This window comes from Elgaria multicarinata, chromosome 4 (genome assembly GCF_023053635.1).
Source record: "Elgaria multicarinata webbii isolate HBS135686 ecotype San Diego chromosome 4, rElgMul1.1.pri, whole genome shotgun sequence".
Taxonomy (NCBI): domain Eukaryota; kingdom Metazoa; phylum Chordata; class Lepidosauria; order Squamata; family Anguidae; genus Elgaria; species Elgaria multicarinata.
This window is the reverse complement of record NC_086174.1, coordinates 24,901,984-24,929,786: the sequence shown is the minus strand read 5'-3', so window position 1 is coordinate 24,929,786 and position 27,803 is coordinate 24,901,984. Positions and strand designations below refer to the sequence as shown.

General features: G+C 43.0%; 1 protein-coding gene across 1 annotated transcript in view; it reads right to left on the bottom strand.

Moving 5' to 3' along the window:
- Positions 1 to 10,563: 10,563 nt before the first annotated feature.
- SRBD1 (S1 RNA binding domain 1) overlaps positions 10,564 to 27,803 on the bottom strand; it is a 207,178-nt gene continuing 189,938 nt past the window's right edge. Inside the window, exons 20-21 of the mRNA XM_063123963.1 lie at positions 17,226 to 17,410; positions 10,564 to 10,982 (exon numbers count right to left, since the gene is read on the bottom strand). Of these exons, the coding sequence (XP_062980033.1) occupies positions 10,693 to 10,982; positions 17,226 to 17,410 (475 nt within the window). The 3' untranslated portion in view covers positions 10,564 to 10,692. The remainder of the gene's footprint in view (positions 10,983 to 17,225; positions 17,411 to 27,803) is intronic.

The following is a 27,803-nucleotide window of genomic DNA, read 5'->3' as shown; positions in this document are numbered from 1 at the left end:
TTAAAAAAAAGGGAGAGCCACAAACAGATGCTTTTCGCTTATGTTATGAGCCGTAAAACAAATGACATCACTTTTTACATCTCACCATTTGTCCCATGGGACTAAGCTCCACCATTTGGCCTGAAGAAAACTTGCAAAATGTTACGCTGCAACATTTTCCAGCTACTTATTTGCTAACACTCCTGTTCAAAACACAGAAACAACTTTGGAATATCTCCTTGGAATACTGTCTTTCTTGAGCACAGCACACCAGGAACAATCCTGTGGCTAGGCCCAGCCCAAGGCAGGTTGCTGCCGAAAGCAGGGACCTGCTGTGCGCCTGCCCACCACCAGCTAGCTTACTTTTCTTGGTGCAGACACATGCTACCCTTACGGTGTTTCTGCCTCACCAGTGTGCTACCCTTAAGATGTTTCTGCCTTCGGAAGCCACATGGCGCCTGTGTGTCCAGCAAAGTATTTTGAGAGATTCCAGAACTTCTGGGACTTCTCGGGATACTTTGAACTCACACAGGCACCATGCAGCTTCTAAAGGCAGGCATGCTTGTGTAGGGAAAGTAAACCCATTGGAAGCGAGGTGGGCAGGGCCAGCTGGGTTGGGAGGCATGGATGAGCGAACGGCTGTTTCTTGGTCTTGCCAGCTACCTGTATGGCCAGCCACGCAGGTGGCCAGCAGGACCAAGAAGCAGCAGACCCTTTGGAGGAGGAGAGCGCCACTCTTCCCATACTCCGCCACCTGTTGCATCTGCTTCCTCCCGCCTCATGGTAGGGCCAGCCCTGCCTGTAATCTTTCTTGTACAATTTCTTGTACAAATCCAATTCATTCCACAGTGATGTGTGTAGGAAACGTACCCAGCAAAAGTGCCCCTTGATATTATCAGTTATAGAACACTTTAAGATGTCAGGCTGTTATTTTAATAATGTATTAGTTTTCATATGTTTTAATCAGTTTTATCTATTTTATAGTGGTTTGTATTCTGTGTTGTTCCCTGCCTCAATCCAAAGGGAGAAGTGGGTAATAAATTAAATAATAATAATAATAATAATAATAATAATAATAATAATAATAATAATAATAATAATGGCCCTTGTGATCTTCTAATCCTAATGTCAACCCTGGAAGACAGGTGTGCATTACCACCACATTGCAGAGGAAGTGGGCAAGCTGAAGCTGAGGTGAGTGGCCTAAAGCCACCTGGTGCAGGGCCCCCCATGGTGTACGCTGCCTCCGGAGGTTTTACCCGAAAAGGCAGCTTATAGATCTTTTAAATAATTAAACAATAGAATGAATGCACCCCTGTGGCATTCCTGCCTATTTACCAGTGTGAATACATTTTTATAAGGCCTTTCCCGCAGCAGGCCACGCCTCCTACCACACCTCAGGTTCAACACCTTTACTTCTTGAGATGTGAGAGACACGCTGCCTTTTTATTTCGACGTACGTTATTCTCTTCTTGCTTTTGGCCTTTGGCAGCCAATGCTTCCCCTGCTCTTTCTCATCATTGATACCACTTGCTTGCTTCTCAGCTGGGGAGCCAGTTGGCAGTGGCATCTCCTGCTCCGTCTTCTCACCACCATCATTGTCTGGGCCAGAGCGAGAGGCAGGTGAACAAGTAGGCTGCAATGCTGTCGAGGAAGAACCAGTCCAGATGCTCTTGTCTGGGGGGGGGGGGGCTCTAGGGTGACCACATGGAAAGGAAGACAGGGCTCCTGTATCTTTAACAGTAGGACAGAAAAGGGGATTTCAGCAGGTGTCATTTGTATGCATGTAGCACCTGGTGAAATTCCGTCTTCATCATAACAGATAAAGCTGCAAGAGCCCTGCCTAGCATGACCAGATTCAAAAGAGGGCAGGGCTGCTGCAGCTTTAACTGTTGTGGTGAAGACGGAAATTCACCAGGTGTTGTGTGCATATCAGTGAGACCTGCTGAAATGCCCTTTTCTATACAACTGTTAAAGATACAGGACCCCTGTCCCCCTTTTCATATGATCACTCTACTACTGGGGTGTTGGCCCTTGGCAGGCACCTGACTATGCCTTGATGCTGGCCCTGTTCCCACCCCTAAAAAAGAACCAACATACCGGATAACAATGCTGGACTACACTGCAGGAATGCCACATACTACTTTACCTCCCTTCCAACCGGGTAACAACAATTATCTACCTTGCAGGACTGACACAACCTATTGACAACCTCAGTGTCATTCTCCATCCACAAAATGACCTGGTTTGTACATTCATTTTAAGCTACTGTGGCTTGCAGCACGTAGAGTCTGTGTCCAAATATCAAATCACAAATTTTCCCCATGAAGCACAACAAAATGCCTATTTCACAGAAGCAGATGTTCCCAGTTTTTTTTAAAAAAAATCTAACAGTTAAAAAAATAATAATCAGGAAATACAGAGAATGTAGCGGATAGCAAGGGAGGTGTTGATGGCACAGTGATGACCATGAGCTTCATGTTGGGGACTCCAGGAATGGCATGTTCTCTGTCACTGGGTGTTGTCCTTATTATCAACTGCATTAGAACGACCTTTTGTAACTGTTGCCTAAGCTGTGTAACCTGGAAAGAGGGATGCTGTTATCTTGGCCTTCTGAACCAGGCAAGCCCATGTGAATCTCACGCTTGTACCTGCTACAATCCAATGCACAGAACGCTCCCAGCATCCATGGGCTTCCTGGCCCAGCTGCTCTGTCTCTCTTTCGAATCCTACTTTTTCTCCCACGAGTGATTCTGTAGTCTAAACGGCATACTAAATCATTGCCAGGGGGATGGGAAGCACCAGGCAAATTGAGAGAAGCTGTCTCAAACTGCCCCAAAACTAGGATAAAACCAAACCAAATGGCTACTTTAAAACTCATGGATTGCATCAAGGGAGGACGGACGGGGGAAATCAAGGATGCAAGTGCTATCCTGTTTGGTCAAAGGCACTGAGGAGTCTCCCCCGCCGTTCTTCTCCGTGTGCCCAAGTTCAAAAGAAAAAGAAAAATTTGAAAGGGTTTCTCATCCGCTCCGCAAAAATTAGAACCTGTCTACTGGGACAAGCTTTCTCTGCTGTGGCACCCCAGCTGTGGAACGAGCTCCCCAGAGAGGTTCGCCTGGTGCCTACATTGTATTCCTTCCGTCGCCAGCTGAAGACCTTTTTATTTTCTCAGCATTTTAACACCTAATTTAACTTACATTTAAACTCTGCTGTTTTAATTTCATATTTTAACCTATATCAATTTTTTGCTGTGTGGTTTTATCCTGGTCATGCTTTTTATATTGTATTTTGTATTTGTGTTTTTAGATTGTTGGTTGTTTTTATGCTCGTCATGGTTTTAATTTCTGTGAACCACCCAGAGAGCTTCGGCTGTTGGGCAGTATAAAAATGTAATAAATAAATAAATACATTATTTTTTTTACTAGAAGATATATAGTAGGTGGTGGAGAGGCACCATTGAGGGAGGGCAGGGGTGGCGTTTGTTGGTGTTACATTTGTATCCCACCCTATATCATAGAATAGCAGAGTTGGAAGGGGCCTACAAGGCCATCGAGTCCAACCCCCTGCTCAATGTTTGATAACGATTTTGCAGTCTTGACCTGTCCAGGTTGCTGCCAAGGCAGGTATCCCCGCCACCTCTCACTAGTTACACAAATAAACAGCTGCATTTAAAGGAATGTGTGATTATTCATGTTACGCAGCTGTTTCTACCAGGATCGATGGAAGGGTAGTTCTTACTCAGCTGTGAGAAGAAAGTGGCTTAGAGTTACCAAGTTACAAATAAGATATGGTGATTGCCAACTTTACAGTCCCAAAGAAGCCATTAAAAAAAACGTAAATATATTCCTGTGGTTATTAGAAAAAGGAACAAAAATAAAACTGCCACTATCATCATATCATATCTATGGTGTGGCCACACTTGGCCTCAGTGGAAGCTGGTGGCCCCAATGCCAGTGTGGTTGCAAAATGCAAATCCATTCTGGGATTTCATAGAATCATAGAATAGTAGAGTTGGAAGGGACCTATAAGGCCATCGAGTCCAACCCCCTGTTCAATGCAGGAATCCACCCTAAAGCATCCCTGACAGATGGCTGTCCAGCTGCCTCTTGAAGGCCTCTAGGGTGGGAGAGCACACAACTTTCCTAGGTAACTGGTTCCATTGTCGTACTGCTCTAACAGTCAGGAAGTTTTTCCTGATGTCCATCCGGAATCTGGCTTCCTTTAACTTGAGCCCGCTATTCTGTGTCTTGCACTCTGGGAGGATCAATATCACTAGGATCTCAGGGCAGAGTACAGGTAAAAGCATACAAACAATATAAAACGATAAATATACACAGTTAAAAACAAACTAAACTATGAATAAGCTAAAAACCAGTATATTAAGCTAAAACCCTAGGCAGCAAAACATGATGGGCTAGCCCTGGGCTTCTCACAAGCATCCAATTGGCCACTGTGAGGAACAGGATGGTGTACTAGATTGCCCAAGAATGCAGAATGTCAAACACAGGGACAAAATCTATCCCTCCTTGGGTCCTAATTCAGCCCTCCAGGATTCCTCATAGATACCCTTCCCCTGGCCCCACCTTCTTTACCCTGGCGACTGATCATTTGGTGATTTCCTGGCTTTTGTGCAGTTTTTCCCCATTCTGAAAGGTTGTTGTGTCTTTCATAAGGCTTAGTAACTTGGCAGCAAGAGTTTCAAACTAAAATACGCTGGTATTTTTGGCCCCACCCCTTTGCCTTGGGCTCTATGCACCACTGGGATGCAGCCACCCCTGCCGGGGGGGGGGGGAAACAGTTCTCTGAAATGGAATTTGAGCCTTGGGCTGAAAGAAGCTAAACACCTCTGAGATAGACCTTTGATCTGATCCAGCAGGGCTTTTCTTAGGTCATGCAGAGAGGGACAGCCATTAAGTGGGCATATATAGTAGAATAAAATAGGAACGATTCCTTTGCTTAAGTAAATGTGACCCTGTTCAGATGACACGCTAAGCCATGGGGGTTAAGCATTTTGAGCTAAACATTATGGCTTAGCATGTCATGTGAACAATGACTCGGCCCGCAATGTGAACCATAGTGGCTACACTACCATGGTTTAAATACACTTACTAACCATTTGCTGTGAAACGGTTAGTGGCCTAACCATGGCTTAGTGTGTTGTCTGAACAGGCCTGGTGACTGACTTGCACTGCTAAATGTTATCCCATGAAGCTGACTGATGGGACCTTCAGGACAGATCAAAGGAAGCACTTCTTCAGACCGCGCATAAAATATGGAATTTGCGACCCCAAGGTTAGTGATGGCCACTGATTTGGATGGCTTTAAAAGGGGGTTGGATAAATTCTAGGAGGAGAATCCGATCAATGGCTACTAGTCCTGATGACTATATGCTACCTCCAGTATCAGAGGCAGTAGCTGGAACGTGGGTCGGAGGGTGCTGTTGCACTCATGTCCTTCCCGTGAGTTTGTGGGCAGCTGTTTGGCCACTGCGTGAACAGAGTGCTGGACTAAATGGACCTTTGGTCTGATCCAGCACAGCTCTTCTTATGTGCTTATACTTTTATATTATTTTGTATGAAACAGTCATTGCAACAAATGTTCTTAAAAGATAGTTGTTAATTTTAAAAACATTACAAGGAACTGCACTTAATATCATTAAAGCAAAATTATGTCATAGATTCCATCCAAGAAAGTTTTTTTTTAATTATTATTCCACTGCACGAGGGGACCACACAATGAAAGGAGTTCCCAGTGCTTATTGGAAAAACATGTGGTACAATTGTTCCTGAAGTCTCAAAGCAAGGAAAAACCATAGGGAAAAACTATAATAATCAGACTATGATGTCAGGAACTTGAAAACCACAATGTCTAAAAAGGAAATTGATTTTGAAGATAATAGGAATTTCCAATTTCCAAACCTTAAGCCAGGATGGAAAGCAAAGCTTGGGGACTGCGGTGGTGGTGGTGGTGGTGGGGAAAACCTAAAGCATTTTCTGAAAGTCGGAAGCCTTATTATTCTTTGAAGTGAATGTTTGCAAAACTTTGGCAAGCATATTTCATAGCAGAATATACTGTTTAGCTTCACCCTACCCGGTGCCTGTTTACACTTCCCTGTGCCTGTTCGCATTCTCCTTCCCTCTTTATTGTTTACTACAACTTATTAGATTGTAAGCCTACGCGGCAGGGTCCTGCTATTTATTGTGTTATCTGTACAGTACCATGTACATTGATGGTGCTATATAAATAAATAAATAAATAAATAAATAAATAATAATAATAATAGAGCAATGCTTGCTGCACTTGGGTTTGGTGATACGCTTTGGAGGCTTGTAACGTCTGCCTCAAAGACGAGACCTTTGTGAGCCCCTCCAAGTCTTCTCTGACTTGGATTACAATCTCCCCCCCCCCCTTGCTCTTCCCAGCCGACTGCCTTGATTCCCAGCACACCTTCACTGCCATCCTCCCTAATCCTGGCATTTATCCCTATTAAATTTCATCCTGTTGTTTTCAGCCCAGCACTCCAGCCTATCAAGATCACTTTGAAGTTTGTTTCTGTCTTCCAGGGTATTCGCTATCCCACCCAATTTGGTGTCATCTGCAAATTTGATCAGCGTTCCCTGCACCTCCTCATCCAAATCATTAATAAAAATGTTGAAGAGCACTGGGCCCAGGACTGAGCAGCCCTTCCCCAACCTGGTGCCCTCCAAAGGTGTTGGACGGCGACGACGGAGTAGGTAAGAAACCCCACCCGCTCCTGCCTGGCCCTGCTGCCAGGTAAGCCCCAACCCACACGTGTTCCATCGTCACTGGGCCCGGGCTTGAACTGAGCGCCCTGGTCCATCCGGAAGCTCAATTCAAGCCTGGGCCCGATGACAACGGAGCAGGTAAGAACCCCTCCTCCCGCCTGGGCCCTTACCTGGACCCGCTGCCGCTGCTGTGCGAACTGCGGTGCTGGCTCCAGGCAAGCCCCCACCCCAGCCCACCCCACTTACCTGCTCCGTCATCACTGGGCCCAGGCTTGAATCGAGCGCCCTGGTCCACCCGGAAGCAAGTCCGCACCTGCAGCCTTGCTTCTGGGTGGACTCGGGGGCTCGATTCAAGCACGGGCCAGGCCATGACGAAGAAGGTAAGTGGTGGGGTGCGGGGGTGCTTGCCTGGAGCTGCCACCGCAACAGTTTGTGCAGTGGCGGCTCCAGGTAAGGGGCCAGGCAGGAGGGGGGTTGCCTGGAGCTGCCGCACTTTGTGCAGCGGTGGCAGCAGGTCCAGGTAAGGGGCCAGGTGTGTGTGGGTTCTTACCTGCTCCGTCGTCGCCTGGCCCAGGCTTGAATAGAGCCCCTGGGTCCACCCAGAAGCAAGGCTGCAGGTGTGGCCTTGTTTCCGGGTGCACCAGGGCGCTCAGTTCAAGCCTGGGCCCAGCGACGACAGAGCAGGTAAGTGGGGTGGGGTAGGGGGGGGCTTTCCTGGAGCCGCCGCCCTACGTTCCCCATCCTGCTGTCCCAGCACTCCTGACCATGGGACATACTGACTTGCAATGATGGATCGTCGTAGTCCAACACGTTTGGAGGGCACCAGGTTGGGGAAGGGCAGCTCTAAACAAAAAAAGAAGTAGGTGGCTCTAAGTTGTTCATCATCAGTTTTCCACAACCCCACAGTCACCTCTGCATATCCTATTCTCCATCCTGTCCTCATGGTTTATCTGCTTTGGCAGAATGAGAATTTCACTGGTACTTTCTGCCTCCTTAGGGAGGATGTGGCGTTAAGGCTGGTGAACCTTAACTACCAATTTCCTCGCTTTTTGGTGCTTGGTGGAAAAGTGTACGGCCTTAACGTTGTTTTATAAACCGCAGGCTTTTTGTTCATTGAATAAGTATTCTTTGAGTCTGATTCTGTAGCCAACTGTGAATCCACCTAATAGTTGTTCCATCTAGCCCACTTTTAGCTAGATGGAATAAACATCAAATTAAAGGCTCCCAACACACATTACTCCCAACACACATTTCTTTGCCATGTTTTATGTAAATGTTTTATTGCCTGGTATAAATTACCAGGAACTCACCTATCCTCTTATGAAGCAAATCATGTGTTTTCAGGTGCAGCTTTCCACTAGCTGTGAAAGGGTAAAGGACTAGCTAAACCAGTTCTTTGATTAAGCTTCAACACCGGCAGTATGTTTTTCACACCATCCTGCTAATCATGACTGCAAACCTAATCTAAATGGCCTCTACCCAAAATCTATGTCGAGGAAGTGCGTAATAATTTATACCTCCCTACCTGTGGAACAGATAGTTTTGGCAACCATCCCGGTTCACTTGGAAGTTCATTGCCACTAGACAAAGCTGTTTAAAACAGGCACTCTACTACTTAAATCCAATTTATTACACCTTACCTTAGCTGTAGCCAGTACACCTGAGAGGTCCCTCTATTCCTTTTTGCTTTTTTTGCTCTTCATTGGGTCCCTGACTCGCCCTTTTTTCCAGGTTCACTGCACACCACAACCCTATGTGAGCAGGGGTGTTAACGTAAGGGGGAGTTCTATGTATACATCTTCCTACCAAGGGTTGGATCCAGATTTAAGCATACCTATTGAAATTAATGGGACTCAAGTTATTAATGACAAATTGAATTCCTATTGATTTCAATGGGTCTGCTCTACATATAACTAAATCTGGATCCAACCCCAAGTACACACCTTTCAGATCTCCCCCATGACACCCAACTTCCACCTACCTCATTTCCAGTACGCATTGTATCATTCAATCAAATGTACATTGCAAGCCTTGAGCCATGGGGGTCATTCATCTGCTCCATTCTGTACAGTAACCAGGGGTGGTACTAATCAGAGTGTAGGGTTGGTGACATCCCTCTAAATCCCCCAGAAAGAGAGAAAAGTTTTTGAAAAGAATTTCCTCCATCCACTCCCACCCACTGGCACGTCCCCCATCTTTGGTTTCTCAGTTGCAGTATATGCATTATCGCTGGCTGCTGCTACTTCTGCTGAGTATAGCGGGAAGGGCATCTAAGCTTCATTTTTGAATCATGCATGCCTGGCCCCAACCTTTCCGCTTATAAAGGCATGAGAAAGGCTTAACAGGGGGAAACCAGTTACAGGCAGGAAACATTACAGGCAGCAGGAAGTGTTGGGACTCCAGGTGGCCTGGATTTGGCCCACGAGCTTAAGGTTTTGCACCCCTGGTCTAAAGCATGAAAGAGCACATATCTTTGCTTCCAGAAAAATTGCACAGTACACTTTCTACTGCAAGGGTTGACACCTGGGCCTTATCTGGCACTCAAGAAAAATATCAACTGCCCAATCAGAAGCAAATAAGGGCTGTGGAAAGAACAGAGGTTGTAACAATGAGATTTGCTAGTAGGACTGGGTGTTGCAGCCCTGCTCCGTCCAACAGGCGGGTTTCCTAAAGTGGTTGCCCAGCAAACCTAGCTGCTGAAAGGTTTACATAGAAATATCTGTTCAGATTGTTGCAATCAAGAGTCGGTAAATAGGACAAACGATACTTGGGCAAAGAATGAATTCTTTTTCTTTTCCTTCTTTCTCTTTTAATAAAAACACTTTTTAACGAAAACATTGGACAACATTTCATCCACTAATGAAAACATTTTCCTGTTGTGCATCAAGATAGTAACTCAAGATATATATATAAAAATTTGCAACTGGAATTAACAAATCAATTTCTTTTCTTTTTTTCGTAGATTGGCACAATGCAATTCCTCCTGTTATTCTGGATTTAGGCAACCCTAATTTCAGTTATTACTTTTTCTTTGCCTTTTTTCAAACAGTTTTGAAGCCAATTTCCTTCCCCCTAAAAAAAAATAAAAAATAACCAACAGCTTTTAAAATAAAAATTGCAGAAACAGATCCACAGAGCCATTCCTTGCTGAAGCTGAGCTGAAGACCGCAAACAGGAGATTCAATGCACAACAAAATAGGTGGGCAATTAACTGGGAGCAAACTAATGCTGGAGCCAAGTGCTCAGGCCACTGCTATATCTTACGTAGGCGTTGAGAAGTGTGTGCCTGGGCTGTTCTACTCCATACTACAGGGGGAGGGATAATATGGCTGAATGTTCAAATAAACAAACAAACAAACAGAAATAGAAAACTATGGTCAAGCTAAGTGCCCAGAATATTTCTCCCCAAACATGGAATATTTTCTATGGAAGAGCATTTAGACCTATGAGCCTCCACCTACAAGTCTGAAAGGCTACAACCTAGACATATGCTTACCACAGTGAGAACTAGGCCTAACAATTGCTGGATTTACTCATCTTTCTCCACTGAAGAAACTAAGGCTTGGTTTAAACACTTGCTGGCCTCCCATGCTCACCTGTGGGAGTCTGCTGGCCATTGCACCTTGGTCAAAACTGCTGTGGAATTGCTGACTGTATAGCTCCAGATGGGGGTTACACAGACAGACACTGTGATTTCCAAAATGGTAGCGGTTTGGAAAAGGGCCTTCCCAATTGTACAAATGTCAGTGACCATGTACATTTCACCCTCCCCTCCCCCACCCACCCCGCTCAAAGATTATAGAATAATTCATGCAATTGGAGTTTGGGTGTGATTTTTGGCCTGGTTCTGAGCTTCTAGGTAGCCCAATGCATGAGCTGCCATGAATGGTCCCTATTTTTCCACAGCATTTTGCTTGGCATAGTGAAATGCTAGCCCTTAAAACTAAAGGCACCAACAATGTGCTCACAACACACGGATAAGGTCCAATGTTATTCTGGATCTTGCGATGTCAATTACACATACTCTGACTTCTACTTTTTCTCCCGGGCCCAGGCTCAGGCTTCTTCGTTTATTTGCTTTCGAAAGCTTGTCTTCTGTTATTCTCCGAATTGGAATCAGTCCTGCTCTACCAACTCCAATGTCAACAAAAACTCCAAAAAGAGTCGCGTTCTCGACCCTTCCCGTGAGAATAGTTCCAACACGTAAGTCTTCAAGACACACGATGCTCCTCTTGAAATCCGGTTTATCAAAATCTGTCATGAAAAGGGAAGACAAATTGAAACCCCAACGCCATGATTTTAAAATAAGATTTCGTAAAGACAACCGTCCAAGTTGGACTATGGGTGATCTATGGGGAGCCATGATTTGTTTTTACATAAAGAATGAGAAAATATACTCAGCATCTCCACTAAGAATTCGTCGGGCTTTCCATAAAGAATGAAGGTTATGACAGAACAGCGGTTATCAAACTCTGTTCTACGGAAACACAAGCTGAAAGATGCCTTGATCTTGCTCACTACTACTACTAGTACTACTACTACTACTACTTTATTTCTTACCCGCCTCTCCGATTGGATCGAGGCGGGGAACATCAATAAGCACAAAACACATAAAATACTGATTAAAAACATGGCAAACACTGTTTAAAAACATCCTAAAAGCATACTAAAAAGCATACTACTGATCTGGAGTGCAGTTGGGGAGCGTGGAGTGCTTTCTAAGGCACATTCCCATTTTACAGTGGATTTTATTTATTTAATTTATACACCGCCTATCTACACTGCCTAGGCGGCACTGGCAGTGAGGTTCTGTGCCCCATATGACCTGAGTCTGTAGATCAGTTATGGGCAACTTCTGGGTGTCCAGGAGCCAATACACCCCCCACCCCTGAACTCTCTAGGAGCTGCATCCCAGCCTGCCACCAAAATTCAGCAGCAGGGGAAAAATGCATTTTCTCTTTAAAACCAGGTGTGCGGGGAGCGAGCCGTGTTTGAAAGCAAAATCTTGCTCCTGGAAGCCGCCTCCAGGGTGTGGCAGCAGTTGCAGGGCCATGTGCAGCCCAGGGACTGCCTGGTGCGCAGCTCTGCCCTGGATTACGCTGCAGAATCCTCCACAGTGCACAGAAGCCTCTGTGCCAGAAATGCAGGCTTGATATGGAAGGGTAGAAATTTCACAAACCAATGCAGTAGAGGGTTGTTATTTTGCTAACCTTTCAATCTGCTTCTGAGAGAGGTCCATATTATATGTTAAGCTGAACATCGCAAAACTGGCAGGACAAAAACAACAACAACAAGAGTTGCCTTTTGGACATCCAGGCATACTAGAAATACAGCCCTCATTTATTCCAGTGTGTATGTCTAGTGTGTGTGTGTATACACCTGATTCTAGATGGTTTATAATACAGCTGTATAATCATCGTTATATTTCAGTGCTTGTGGTCTACATAAACAGGCAATTCACCTAAAGTACTCCAGTGATATTATAAACACATGAAACACACACTTATTCATATCCTTCGAATTCAGAGCTGACTGGCTGGCACCACAGTTGCAGAATCTGTACATCTTGAAAATAAAAGGTTTTTCAGGGCTGCGATCCCAAACACACTTGTTAGGGATTAAGCTCCATTGAACAAAGTGGGACTTGCTGATGGGACTGATAGGAGTTGTAGTCCAAACCACCTGGGGGGCACCAGGTTGGGGAAGGCTGTGTTACAAGAAAGAAACACAAGCTCGAAGCCCCATTGGCATGCATGCGGAAACTGTTGTGCAGCGCTTTGGATCTGGGACAATGCATTTCTCCTTTAATTTTCACACCAAGCATACAGTTTGAATCTATCCATGTATACTCAGAAGGAAGCCCCATGGATGTCAATCAGATTTCATCCAAGTTAAGTGTGTAGAGCAGGGATGGGTCACTTTGGGAGGTCCATAGATTATTTTTGCCTCCTGGACATGCCCTGCCACTCACTGACTGCATCCTCCTAAAAGTTCAATCATATGGTGTCCGGAACATTGAAAGGGTCACATCTACCATTTTTGTAAGCTACATTTGATGCTTTGAGAGCTCCACAGCAACTACAAAACCTAAAATGGTCAAATCTAGTTTGCAAACAAGCTAGATTTGACCTTTTCAGGACTCTGCAGTGTTCTGGGTGCCAATATTTTTCTGTAATTATTTTTTTGCTTAAAACCTTTCCTCCCGGGATGGGTGGCAGTGAGTGGGGCAGGTGCTGCATGTCGCACACCTGTGGTTTATAGGAATCCATCCTAGTGAGGCTGGGAGGGAATGATTTATTCTTGGCTGCTCCAAGAACTTCATGAATGGACCAAAATTTAGATCTGAGTCTGCCAAGGCCTTTACCAAAATCAAAGGTAGGTGGAAACTAGGGAGAAACTCATGTTTCCCACTCAAATCCGGCTTCAGTTATTTCCCCAAAGGGATATGTATATATAAGATACCACTCGCTTCTTAATTGTTCTGTTGCCCTAGAGTCTGCCCTGATGTGCTAAGCATGCTCAGCTGTTAGGAAGGGTGCTACCATGGTTCAACGCAAGTCAATGCAATCTGGGAAGGAAAGAGAAGGGGGCGAGCAAGCGAGAATGAGCTCAGGTCAATGCGTCTGGTATGCGAAGGGGCACCATCAAGGAGCGGGGAAGAAGGGAGATAGATTCATGGCAGGTGGCCTTCTCTGCTGTGGCATCTCGGCTGTGGAATGAGCTCCCTAGAGAGGTTCGCCTGGCACCTACGTTATACTCTTTTCGACGCTAGGTGGAGACCGTTATATTTTCCCAGTATTTTAACAGCTTACAAACCGACTCTGCCCGCTTGCATTGGCTGCCTGTACGTTTCTGAGCTGGATTCAAGGTGCTGGTTTTAACCTATGAAGCCCTACATGGCTTGGGACCACAATACCTGATGGAACGCCTCTCCCGACATGAACCTACCCATACACTACGCTCAACATATAAGGTCCTCGTCCGGGTGCCTACTCCAAGGGAAGCTCAGAGGATGGCAACAAGGGAGAGGGCCTTTTCAGTAGTGGCCCCCCAATTATGGAATGATCTCCCCGATGAGGCTTGCCTGGCGCTAACATTGTTATCTTTTCGGCTTTTCTCTTCTCCCAGGCATTTAACAGCATATGCTGAGTTTTTTTCTTAACTGACCACAGAATAGTAGTTTTTAAATGGATATTGTCTGTTTTTATGCTTTTTATGGTTTTAAATCTTGTATATTTGCTTTTAATGTTCACTGTTTTTAATCTCTGTAAACTGCCCAGAGAGCTTTGGCTATGGGCAGTATATAAATGTAATAATAATAATAATAATAATAATAATAATAATAATAATAATAATAATAATAATAATTTTAGTCTTTAACTTTGCTGTTTTAAAGCTGTATTTTAAATCTGTATAAATCTCTTCATTGCTGCTCGGTTTTATGCCGGTTGTGCTTTTATGGCACTTTTATATTGTGTTTTTTATATTGTGGTTTGTTTTATACCTTGAATTGTATTTGATGGTTTTAAGTTTTGGGAACCGCCCAGAAAGCTTCAGCTGTTAGGCGGTATAGAAAAGCAATAAATAAATGTCCAAATGACCAGGTACTGTGCCCTCCATCTGACAGAGATGCTTGCTGCAAACCACTTCCAGACCTGTGAGGAATATGCCTGCTTATTCAATTGATTTTCATCGCTGCCTCTATTCCTGATGCACATAGGTAAGTGCCATTATTTATGTCACCAAAATGGCACCATCTGCACACAAGAGAGGGGTATTAGCAGGCTGGGGAAAATCCCAATGTTTGCAAAAGTAAACCTTTGGGAAACAAAAACCCTAACAGCCCAATGAAGACTGAGCATGCTCAGTGAGTATAGAATGCCGATGGTTGTGAGAAAAATGAAAAACTGGGTGGAAGTAGGAATGGAATGGAGTATCACAGAAGAGGGTCTGGCTGGCATACTGAGCAGGAGTATTCCACACTGCAATGTTTAGTTGCAGGTCCCAGTGGTATAATGTTGTGTTTTTAAGGTGCTGCTCTCCACTGACCTAGTTGAAAATAGTTTTTAGGATCAAATTGAGTGTCTCAGATGGGTATTAGTCCGCACATTCAGATAATTCACATGGTACAAGAGTTCAGGACACCACCTCATTTCAGATTGCAGGTAGAGGATCACATTTCAAACTCTCCTTTCTTGTAGAAAGTTAACATGCCAGCAGCAGGGTTCCACCCTACCCTTCACTCAGATGCGGCCGTTTTCTGCATGCGGGGTGTTCTTTTTCCTTTCCTTTTAAAGTCTGCAATGTACAGTCCCAAGAACTGTGTATCAGGTGATTTATCTGCATGTGTACAACGCTTCTGAATGTACACTACATGAGAAAATACAGGACTGCTCTTGAGACTTTCTTGATTCAGTTTCACTGCTCATTATTTTTAGACCGCAATTTTATATAAAAAAAACCTTCTCCCCCTCTCTTCCTGGTACACTGTCACTGTGAGTTTAGCAGAGACATGTTCACATTTCCCAGCAGAAGGACCTCATATCCTAGGTCTTGGAATCAAATGCTATGCCCAAACATATATTTATTTTTAAGTGCAAAGGTGGTGGCATCACCTGAATCAGTGGGAATGTTTCTAATGTTTTTGGAAAGCTTTCAAAGAAAGAAAGAAAGAAAGAAAGAAAGAAAGAAAGAAAGAAAGAAAGAAAGAAAGGGAGGGGGGAGGGAGAGAGAAAAGTAAAAGGAAAAGACCCTGCACAGTCAGGTCTAGCAGGGGTAGCAGCAGACTGCATGATATCAGCGTTTCCAGTGAAGAAATGAACCTAATTACTCAACTCCCAAACAATTAAGCTTCTTGCAATATTACACTATGCAGTGGTGGCACTTTCCATTAAAACACACACACACACACACACACACACACACACACACACACACACAATCCCCCCCCCCATCCCCAAACCTTAAATAAAGAGTTTTTAATGCTTATGGCAGAGGTAGGCTTATGCAGTTACTCAAGAGCCACTTATATGTTTTACAAAGTCCTCTGTGGGTGTGGGTGTGCACGCGTGCGCTATTCCTGGCATGTCCGAGTGGCTTTGTACCCCTTCATCTGCTCCCTACATATGATCAGCTGTTAAACATGTGCACATAAAAAAGATTTTTTTTGCGGTCTGTGGCATAATTAAAACTTTTGGCTGCAAGATGATGTATATAAACACACACACACTATATTATCCATTTAATTTTATTGGTTCTCTTCAATGATGCTGGCAACTCGAAACTTTTTAATGTTCAGCAAAGTAAATGATTGAAACTTTAACAAATATAATGTGGCATGGCGTTTATATAATTATGCATCTATTGGAATAAGGATTGTTTTGGAAGAGTGACTGAGGCATAGTAATGCCAGATAGATAATTAGGGGTGTGTGAGTTCCACAGACTGTTGCACAGCTAGGGGCCCTAAGACAATACACAATAACCACAAACCTCAATAATCCAGTTCACAATTATATTAGCAACAATGTTAATAACGGGAATGAATGCATTCGTCCTTGGGCATTATGAAAGCATTGTAGAAAATTTCAGTCAGATGGAGTTTGTAAAAACCTCTTTCACACCCGTGGTTGGTTTATGAGGATTTGCTGTTACCACTAGAAGAGTGGAGAGGTGAAGCTCAGCAATAACTAATTTAAAGTGGACAGAAAATATTTTCTCCCAAAGCCTTTGAAATTACAGATATGGGCTTGATAAAGGCAATTCACTGAAACAGATTTTGACAGGCATTCTGTTGTTATGTACATAGCTATTCATCCCTGTTATTAAACACTGTTGACCACATAGTTGTGAACTGTATGATTGGGGTTTGTGGTTGTTGTATATATTCTAATTGTTAACCCCTCTTGGACATTTTAGGGAAAAGTGGAGTAGAAATGTGTTAAATAAACAAGCTTTGCTCTGCAGCAAAGATCAACACACACAGGATGTGTTCCAGTTCAACTAACCTTCAGAAAACATGCAACCCCCACAGCCTCCCACAGAAACAGAACATTGCATTTGTGAACAAGGACATTTGATCATTTGTGTCCCTAGTGTCACACTTTCTGCACTATTCAAGCAAGGGGGAAAAAGCAGAAGATTTACAACCCATCTTCAAAGAACCTAGACCACTAGAGCTAATACAAGCAAGTTAAGGATCACAAACTTAACCAGTGTGAAAACAGACCAAGGTGCTTTAATTTGTAAGGAGTTATAAAGAACGTCTTCCTATGGCTCTAGAAGACTATGATTTAGAGACAGCATTCAAATTTCTTAATGATCAAACTAACCCTTGCAACCCAGTCCAAGGAGTAATGCAATACTTTCTCCCCTCAAGCAACATAAGGGAGTTAGCCTATCCATCCATCTAAAAATGACATGGGCTTAATGAATAAAGAAATAAATAGAGAAAATGGTTAATTGGAGATAACAGGAACAATGACTTCAAACATCTTACCTTTCCGAATGTCAAAGCCTTCAGGTTGAGTCAATCCATCGATGATTATTTGCAGCGTTTGTTCCGTTGTGTCCAGCTTTCTTGCTATTCCTTCCATCCCCTCTCTTTTGATTAGCACGTTCACTTTTTGCTGCATCTCTGACTTTCCTATATCACTGGGACTTCCTCCACTGAGAGTTAAAAACCTTGTATGTCAAAACAAAAAAACAAGAGGCAAAGAGTGAAGAGAAAAATCCTATAGATCAGAACTTTCTGGAACGGAATTTGTAATTTTTCAAGACAGGAGTATATGGGGGAAACATGATATACTCAGCACAAATGTGCTATTCCATACGGATTCTGTAGTCTCGTTCCTTACATAAAAACAGTTTCAGTTGAAACAATATTTAATGCTGGTTGTTAGAGGAAAATTCATTCCCAGGCCTTCGAAGTCCCAATTCTCACCCAAATCACTGGATATGCAAGATGATAGTACACCAGATTTCATGGCCAAACAGTTTATGCTGTGGCCAACTGACATTAATGTTTCCATCAATAAATAAGGTCCCCATCTACAACTGGAAGGTCATGAAACAGTTTTCAAGACCCAGGCCTTAGCTAGACCTAAGGTTTATCCTGGGATCGTCCCGGGGTCGTCCTTGCCTGCTCCCGGGATCCCCTGTGTGCCATTTACATGAACAGGGACGACCCCGGGACGATCCCGGGATAAACCTTAGGTCTAGCGAAGGCCCCAGGCTGGTTTCACACTATCTTTTCCTACAGAGGTTCATGGAAAAGAAAAGGGCAACCAAAATGATCAAAAGGCTGGAACAAATCCCCTACGAAGACAGGTTCCAATATTTTGGGCGATTTTGTTTTGATAAAAAGGTAAGGTAGGAAATGTTAGAGATGTACAAAATTATACACAGTGTGGAGAAAGTGAATACTAGAACCCAGGGTCATCCAATGAAGCTGAAAGGTGGGAGATTCAGAACTGAGAAAAGGAAGTAGTTCTTCACACAGCACATGGTTAAACTATGGAATTCACTATGGTGATAGTTCCCAATCTGAACAGCTTTAAAAAGAGAATTAGATAAATTCACTGAGGATAAGATTACCCATGGCTACTAGACCTGATGAAAATACATTACCTCCAGGATTGGAGGCAGTATGCCTGTCAATACCGACTACTGGGGAACATGAATGGGAGCATGTAATTGCACTCATGTCTAGAGTTGTGAAGGCCCAGGAAAAAAAACAGAAAAATTGGGGAAAAACTGGTTCCCCCACCCCTGAAGCCTTTTTTTTGTCGTCGTCCCCCGAAATGGGAAAATTGAAAAAAAAATGAAGAAAAAATGGATTACGGGATGTTTTATTTTAGCATGATGAATAAAATGTTTAAGAGAAGGTGTTCAGATATTTACTTCTCCAAAGAATTTATAAACACTGTACAGTATCATAATTACAATTTCTGTGCACTAAGAACAAGCAAGTCCTAGGTTGCAAACTGAGACTACAACTCTCAAATGAAAGAGCAAGATGCATTTCTGCTTCTAGGGGGCACTGCCATTGAAGCAGAGACTAACACTGATAGTGATAGCGATAGCTCAGAAAATGAGTCTAATTAAATTTCATGCATATTCATTGAATCTTGGTCCCCCCTTTTTTTCTCAGTTCTTTTTATGGGAATGGGGGCTTTATGTCTTGACAATGGAGGACTAGCAGAGACATAAATAATTTTCTTTGTTACTAATGTTGGTGGTTTCTTCTGTTCTTGTTTTTTTTAATTGTTTTTTGCCTGCTCCTCATAAACTGGCAGAACCAAAAAGGTTCCTAACAGTTCAGGTATTCCTAACAGTTCAGGAGCTTGTAGCTCCATTTGTTACCAAAAAAAGTAAAAAAAGGAAATTAAATTTGTAATAATTGTTTGAATACACTGTACTTTTAATATACCAAATGTAATCATTTTATGCCAAATCAACTTGGACATAACTACAGTAACAAAGTGACTTTCAATCTGTAAAAAGTGCTAATATTGCATTATTTCAATTTTTCTGAAAATTTCTGGTTTTTTCTCCAGAAAAACCCAGGAAAAAAAAACATGTTTTTTCCATGGCTTCAAAATTTCTGGAAATTTTACATCTCTAATCATGTCCTGTCAGCTTCCCATAGGCATCTGGTTGGCCATTGTGGGAACAGAAAGCTAAACTAGATAAGCCTTCATCTGATCCAGTAGGGTTGTTCTGTTGTTGTTGTTGTTGTTGTTGTTGTTGTTGTTGTCTCTTTTCTGAATCATGGCAGTTTTTCTAGACGGACATGATGGGCTCTGCCAGGTCATGCTCTCTTTTACTGATTCTTTTACTACTGACAACACCCCTGAATTGACAGCAACAATCCTTCAGTTTACCTGTGAGAGGCCAACCAGCCTTAATAGAAGTATGACATACTGTTGCTCAGAACTGCAGCAAGTTTTAGAGCTCAAAGAGCAACTGCACATCATCACAACGCAAAATCAGGGGAGCCTTTCATTTCCTTGCTGGGCGGCAGGGAGGATTTGGCAATTTCAGCCTCTTAATTGTGAAGGAGAATGAGGTGTGTTAACCCAGCATCCTGGAATCACCTGCCATCACAGGGATTGGTGTACTGCTTGTGCAAGCTCTCTCAGACTTGACCAGACTCCCCACTGAGAAACAGCCAAAAGGACAGTGCTGGCTCTGGCTAAGTGGTTCTCTTTGTGTAACTGAGCCATAGGCAGCTATCAAGATATGAGCTAGGAATTAGGGCCCAGAAGCCAGGAACCGAGCCAGGGGGCGGTCAGAGTCAAGGGACCAAAGTGAAGGAGTTAGAGCCAAAGAACACACCAATGCAAACCAGGAAGATCTCGATGCTCAGGCATGGTACCCACCCCACAAGACGCCCTTTATGATGCTTCCTGCCCAAGATGGCCCAATGGCAAGACTGGCTGGGCAGGCCCAGTCTAGAGCTTGAGAATGCTTCACTGTCAGGGAAGTATTCCATGGGGCAGTCGCCAAAGTTCACGCACAGAACTGAAGGTCCCCAGTTTTAGCCCCAGCGACTCCTGACAACCTGGGCCCTAGAAACAGCCCATCTCCACCAATGTCTGGAATCATCCATGAGCAACACACATATGTTTCCTAGGTAAAATCAGCTGTTCAGATACACACTAGCGAGTAGCCTTCATGCAACCAGAATACTAATTAAGCAGTGTTTGTGGTTTCTTTGCTATTTGAATATTTAGGAACACATTATTCTAAAATTAAGAGCTGCAACAGCCCCACAGGGATCGTGCACTGATAAAAGTAGCAACTTTAGGCATGTGTGTTTTAATGCCAGACAGAACATTTACTATTTCAAGGAGGAAAACCTTTAAAGCCAAGGTTGCATTGGTCTATAAGCTAGATTGATGAATCCTAGATAGATTTTATTTATGTGCATAAATGAAATTATATTTCTCCAGTGTGCAAACTATTCCTTCATGAGAAATCTCCTGGCATTGAATCAAAGTACATAAAGTGTTTTTATATATGTTTTACTAGACATTCATAATGCGCTGGTCCTTTTACACCTAAAGAACATTATGCTAGTATTCTATTTTTCCCGAAAATGTGCTTTAGATGCTCAGACTTCTTCTAAATTTCCCTTCAGATCACCATCACACCCTTTGGGAGAACAGATAGAGGAATACGTGGATAGTTAGGATAGAAAATCTTTGGCATTAGATTGGCTACAATATCAGAGATTGTAGTTTGCAATACACTGCTAACATCAAAGAATTCGCTACAACACCTTATAAGTGAAACCTGAAACAAAATGTTACAGTATTTGATACTGTTCAAGGTTCCAGCCTGCCAGCCACACCCTCTTCCAAGATACTCCATTGCACCTAGTTTTACACACAACACTGAGCATGCTATCTTGAAAAGTAGCACTTTTTAAACAAATAGTTGGAGCCTAGTTCATCAGATGCAGCAATGCAGCCTCCACCAACCTAGTGCCTGCTGGATGTTTTACACCACAACTTCCAAAATTCCTGACCACTGGCCATGCTGGCTGGAGCTGATGGTCACTGAAGTCCACCAATACCTGGGGAGTACCAGACTGGGGAAGGCTGAAGTAATAGATAGAAGCATAGTGGGGGGGGGGGACAATTATAGGCAGGCAGGAATCAGTTACCTGGTTACAATGGAATCAGTTACCTAGGGAGGTTGTGGCCCCTCCCACACTAGAGGCCTTCAAGAGGCAGCTGGACAAGCATCTGTCAGGGATGCTTTAGGGTGGATTCCTGCATTGAGCAGGGGGTTGGACTCGATGGCCTTGTAGGCCCCTTCCAACTCTGCTATTCTATGATTCTAGGTAGAGAACAAAAATCAATTTCTCTTTTAAGAAATGGGATGTTTGCTCTCTACCCGGCTATAAGTGGCCTTCCGACCTTGTTTCTATCCAATACTGCATTGGATGAAGTAGGTTTTACCTATGAAAGCTCATGTAGAAAACATAAATTAAAGTATTAGTTAGCCTAAAAGGTCCTACTTTATTCTTCTACTGTTCCTCTATGCTTGATGTTGCTGTACTCTGATGGTCCATACTATGTTTTGTTTGTGCTGTAAAGGGCTCATAGCCATGTTAACAACAAGAAACTACAACTACTATCCTGATAAAATATTGTTGACTTTGGGCAAAACTGCAGTAAATAATGCTGTTTCTCTGCAATACACCATTTGGCGCTCATCCAAAGATTGGTGTACTTTTGTGCACACAAAGTTCCAGAATGACTATTTACGTCAATTGTGGTGGTAGATGGGAGAGAAAGCTTCACAAGCACAAAAGAAAGCAGGTGGGGCTGCCCTATGAAATCTGTGGGTAAGCCTTTGGGCTCTGGAATGTCATGGGCACACTCGGCATCCCTTCTGCACAAACATTGGGCAGGCTGTTTGCTACTTCAGAAGAGATGTCAAAGGGAATGCTAATAAGTCAATTGTGTTTGCTTATCACTATCAGTATTGGAAGAAGGACACTGAAGACATGCATAAGTCTGAAAGATATCCGTCGGTCACTAAACCCCTGAGAGGGAACCACTGAATCTTGGTGCTGATAGATGAGCCAGGCCGCACCGAAATCATAGCATCAGGAAATAGCTGCCTGAGCTTTGACTGACATGGAAGATGTAACTTGGCAGTCTCCTACCAATAGGCATCTGGTTGGCCATTGAGAGAACAGAAAGCTGAACTAGATAGGCCTTCATCTGATCCACTAGGGTTGTATTATTATTATTATTATTATTATTATTATTATTATTATTATTATTATTATTTTCTCATTCGTGGCATTTTCCTATCCCATCATCATTATTATTATTATTATTATTATTATTATTATTATACTTCCTATAAAGTTTTTTAAAAAGCTTCTCATGGCTGTTTACAAAATAAAGTATGAAACCATAAAATAACACACATGCACACACACGCTTAACTAAAATATTGGCAAAATTAACTAAAATAGCAGCATTAAAATAGAATTCCAATACAAATAAAAAATAAAAATATCAGCAATAGTTAAAAGCAGAAAATGTAAAATATAGGATACAGACCAGCATTAATTAAAAGTGGATTGAAACATCCAGGCTTCTAAGGCCCGTCTAAAAATACTTAGGAATTGAACCAGTCATTCCTCCTCTGCAAGGGCATTTCATATGGATGGGGCCACCACAGAAAAGGCCCTGATTGTTGTGCCCACCAACCTGATAGATCTTACTGGCAGGTACAAGGCCCCAGCAGGTTTGTACAGCTGTTGATGTTCCTTCAACTATTGCTCCAGCTCCACAAATACTGAGCTCCGAAAGCTCACAATTACAGTTTAAATTCATTGTATGCTTGTACCTTCCTGAGGAAGCCCACCTCAAATTTTGAAAACCATCTTCCATCCATTGCTCTAGAAAGTCTGTTCCTACTTAGGACTAATTGAAATTAAATATGCATGGATTCAAAGCCTCCTCTCGTGTTATCTGTGGCATTGGGAGCTGTTTTTCAATGGCAAGATTCCACTCGACTGCACTGGAAACTGGAGATGCAGAAGCAATTTCATTGGTTGTTCCCAACCAATCTTTGCTCAGCTACAAAGGGGGGTAATGATTGGTTGAGAATGACCTGGGGGCTCAGCCCTTCCTGTGTGGTTCCAGCATACAAGCCCTTGCCACAGCAGCGTAGGATTTTGCCAAGTGTGCACAAGTCCCATACCCTTGAGGTAACGTGGGAAGAGACTCCAGTCTTGCTGAGATCAATCCCAGCCATTTGGTCTTCATTCCAGAAGTCCAGCAAAATAGCTCCAGGTTTGAAAGAATGCATATTAGATATTTCTGAAAGTAAAGAATATATATCTTTGCATTCATTTTCTTCATCAGTAGCCTGCTATTACAATAACTGCATTTTTAAAACCAAAACCAAAACAATATACAACATAAAGCCATCTTCAAAGAAACAATACTATTTTCTTACTCCCTTTTAAAGCCTCATTCGGTTTAGGGGAAGGAGTGTTTTCCATGTCAGCGGAGTCCTTAGTGATTGCAGATGTTTTGTTGGGTTTTTTTTTTCTTTAAAAGAGGGGCTGTTTAATCTGGTTACATATTTCATAGATCATTTTCACCCAAATAAACGTGCTTGGAGGGCACTTGGAACAGAAATCAATATTAAACACAAAGCTCCATCTCAGCGGTAATGCATATTGACCATCTCTATTTTTAAATGTCATTGCTAAGAACAAAGTAAAATGCTCTCGCATGTAGAAAAACGTCCTCAGAGTTACAGCAAGGTCACCGAAAATGGAGCCAGAATATAAGGATATTATATGCTAAAAGAAAGGAAGGAAAATAGAGGGTGCCACAAGCAACTTCCTCTTTTCCCGGCCTTCATTTGGTTTTTGTTGGGTTGAACAATGGATTGGAATACTATATTTGACACGAGAATGTTAATGGACACCTTCTAGTTGGCAATATTTGGAGAGCAAATGACAAAGTCTGCAATAAAGCTCCAGCCCTCCTCTAAGTATTGCATTTGTGTTTCAGTAATAACCAAGTAGGTGCCTGATAATGACTAATTGCAATTAGCCATTTTGTCAAATGCACATTTTGGGAGAGGGTGTTAATTTTTTTTTTAAAAAAACAAACAAACCTGTGTAGATAAATATTTAAAATATTTTTCAAAATTTATTTATTTAATTAAAACATTTGTATCCCGCCCTATATCATTGGGATCTCAGGGCAGCATACAAATAAAATCAATTCAAACAGTGTAAAACAATAAATAATGTACACAGCTAAAAATGTATTAAGCTATTAACAAGCTAAAACCAGTAGAAAATTTAAAAGCAATACACAATTAAATCTATGTGCAGCTTTTAGGCAAATTTAGCCCCCAAAGGCTTTGATAAAAAGCCATGCTTTAACTTGGCAACGAAATGAGGCCAACGTTGACACCAGTCGGGCCTCCAAGGGGAGAGCATTCCACAACCAGGGTACCACAAGAGAGAATCTGTGCTAACACAAAATTCAGTGGGTGTGCATTCCTATCTCTAAGAAAACAAATGCAATAAGCATCCTTTTAACTTAGGGCATGGCTAGATGAGGGGGGGTTGAGGGGGATGATCTCGCAATTTTATGATCGAGAGATCGTCCCCCTCACCGACACGCGGCACGCCATTTTGTTTTGTTTTTTAATCGGAGAAGAGCGCAGGAATGCTCCTGCACAAACTGTAAGTGTTTAAAACAAAACAAAAAATCTCGCGTTCCCCCCACCCCACCCCCGATGGGCACAGAGCCCCCTCGAGCTCCGTGCCCCCCATGCCTGCTCCCAGCTCCTCGAGTCTACTCGCGAAGAGCCGGGACAAAACCGTGGCAGCGGGCCACACATTTATTTATTTATTTATTACATTTTTATACTGCCCAATAGCCGAAGCTCTCTGGGCAGTTCACAAAAATCAAAAACCATAATAAAGCAACCAACAGGTTAAAAACACAAATACAAAATACAGTATAAAAAGCACAACCAGGATAAAACCACGCAGCAAAATTGATATAGGATTAAAATACAGAGTTAGAACAGTAAAATTTAAATTTAAGTTAAAATTAAGTGTTAAAATACTGAGAGAATAAAAAGGTCTTCAGCTGGCGATGAAAAGATTACAGTGTAGGCGCCAGGCGGACCTCTCTGGGGAGCTCATTCCACAGCCGGGGTGCCACAGCGGAGAAAGCCCTCCTCCTGGTAGCCACCTGCCTCACTTCCTTTGGCAGGGGCTCACAGAGAAGGGCTCCTGTAGATGATCTTAAGGTCCGGGTAGGTACATATGGGAGGAGGCATTCCTTCAAACAACCTGGCCCCAAACCATTTAGGGCTTTAAATGTCAATACCAGCACTTTAAATCGGGCCCGGACCTGGACTGGCAGCCAATGAAGTTGTAAAAGTACTGGCGTAATGTGATCTCGCCAGCACACATCCTGCGGTCTCGGGATCATCTCGAGACCGTGGGAAAAATCAAAATTAATGGGTAGGGTGATATCCCGGGGAAAGGGAGGGATCGTCCCTCCCTGCTCCAAGGATGCCCTGTGCGTCATGTGGACGCACAGGGACGATCCCAGGATGATCCCCGGGATATCGCCCTATCTAGCAATGCCCAGTGACTATTGGAATGTGCTATCCTTGAAGACAGCTTGGAACCCCAATATGGAAAGATCTGCACTGGTTGCCAATTGTTTTCTGGGCTCAATTCGAGGAGTTTGCTTTAACTTTGAAAGCTTTGACTGGCTTAGGGTCTGGCTATCTACCTGTTTTTGTATTAATCTACTCCGTTACTAAAATCAGCAGGGGAGGCCCTTTTGAAGACACCCTCACTCACAGAGGCCCACTTGTTGGACACAGGAAAGGGCTTTCTCCTCTGTCTTGCTCCCAGAGCTATGACTAGTTCCCACTCTCTCTGAATTCAGAAAAGGGGTGAAGACACATCTCTTTAGTTTGACTTTTTACATTATTATGGTTTTTAAAGTTGTTTTAAAATGTTTTACTATGTCTATTTACTGTGAACCTCCCAGAGAGCTTCGGCTATTAAATAAATATTTGTTTATGTTTTTTGCTTTCAGAATTTTGTAAACTGACTTGGTTGGTTCCAGAAATTGACATTCCATATGCAGATGTAAACAATCCCAGAAGAATTGGGAGAAAGTCTCAAGTATGTACATGAAATATTTGTATTCCACCTTTTGAAATATGCCAGTGAATGCTGATATTCACTGTAGCTCTGATGTTTTACTACCCAATACTATACATGTAAACTGAGAAGTACGTCCCATCGAGATCAATGGTGCTTACTTACAAAGGTGCTTACTCCCAGCTTACTCATCAGAATTGGGATATTCATAAAGGATGCAACAATTTAATTTTTTTATTTACCCGGTGGTTTCTCCTAGGCAAGGGCTGCAGCCTTACAAAATTTATCTGGGATTGTTAATATTCACATGTGAACGTCAACATGCATCACATTTTGTAACATTCACTGCAACATATGTGAGATAGGTTTTCATACTTCATTATGCTGCACACATTCTTAGTGAATTTGTTCAAGCTTAGATCATAAAATGAAATGTCAATTCAAGTTATCATATGGATGAGCTAGAATATCCAATAGAATGAATGAAAATTATCATTTCCAGAGAAGTTTCTGAGGGTTAGAGATCTGCCAACAATGTCCATGTTTGATAAAGCAAATAGGTGAATTATTCTTGTAGCGCACACATCTGAATGCAATTACTACCACAGATGCAGCAAATATGTTGATAAATAGAAACTGCTGAGCCGAATAAAAAAAGGTGAGCTTAATACATATTTTTGAAACTTCCCTTTTGAAAAATGTGATGGGTAGGGCTATGCAAAGCACAGAAGCATACTATTCCAAGGAATAACTTCCCAGCAACAGAGTAAGTCCTGGGAATTCAAACTCCTTTGCTTCTATCCAATACTGTGTGGTGGGACTTCCGCAGACCCTGCAGGAAATGAAGCCTTTCCTACCTCGGCTCCCTATGCTCCCAGAAAAGCATTTTATTAGGGTCGGGACCCGTCACGGGACACCTGGGGATTGCAATCGGAGAGAAGACCCACACAGCATCCAACCGAGGTAACTACAGGAGTTTGCGTTATCCTTCTCTCCAAATGCAGCCACCCACACCACATCCCAGATCTTTCATGAGGATCCCACGACCCTCAGAAGAGGCTTTCCATGGCGTGCAGTGGGATGCCATAGGGAAGAGAGGGTGGAAAAAGCCCTCTCACACAAACTGTCTTTCACTCGAACAGTATTGGATACAAAGCTATTCTTTTAATGCACAATGAGAAGGTAAAAAGAGACAAGTTGTCTCAGTGCTTTTACAAATTAGAAATTCCCATGCTGGCTGGGAATGATAGGAGTTGCAGTCCAACAATTCTGGAGGGCACCAGGCTGGGAAAAACTACAATGGGATATAGGGACTAAGGCAGAGATAAGTGACCCAGGCCATAGCTAGACCTAAGGTTTATCCCTGGATCGTCCAGGGGTCAA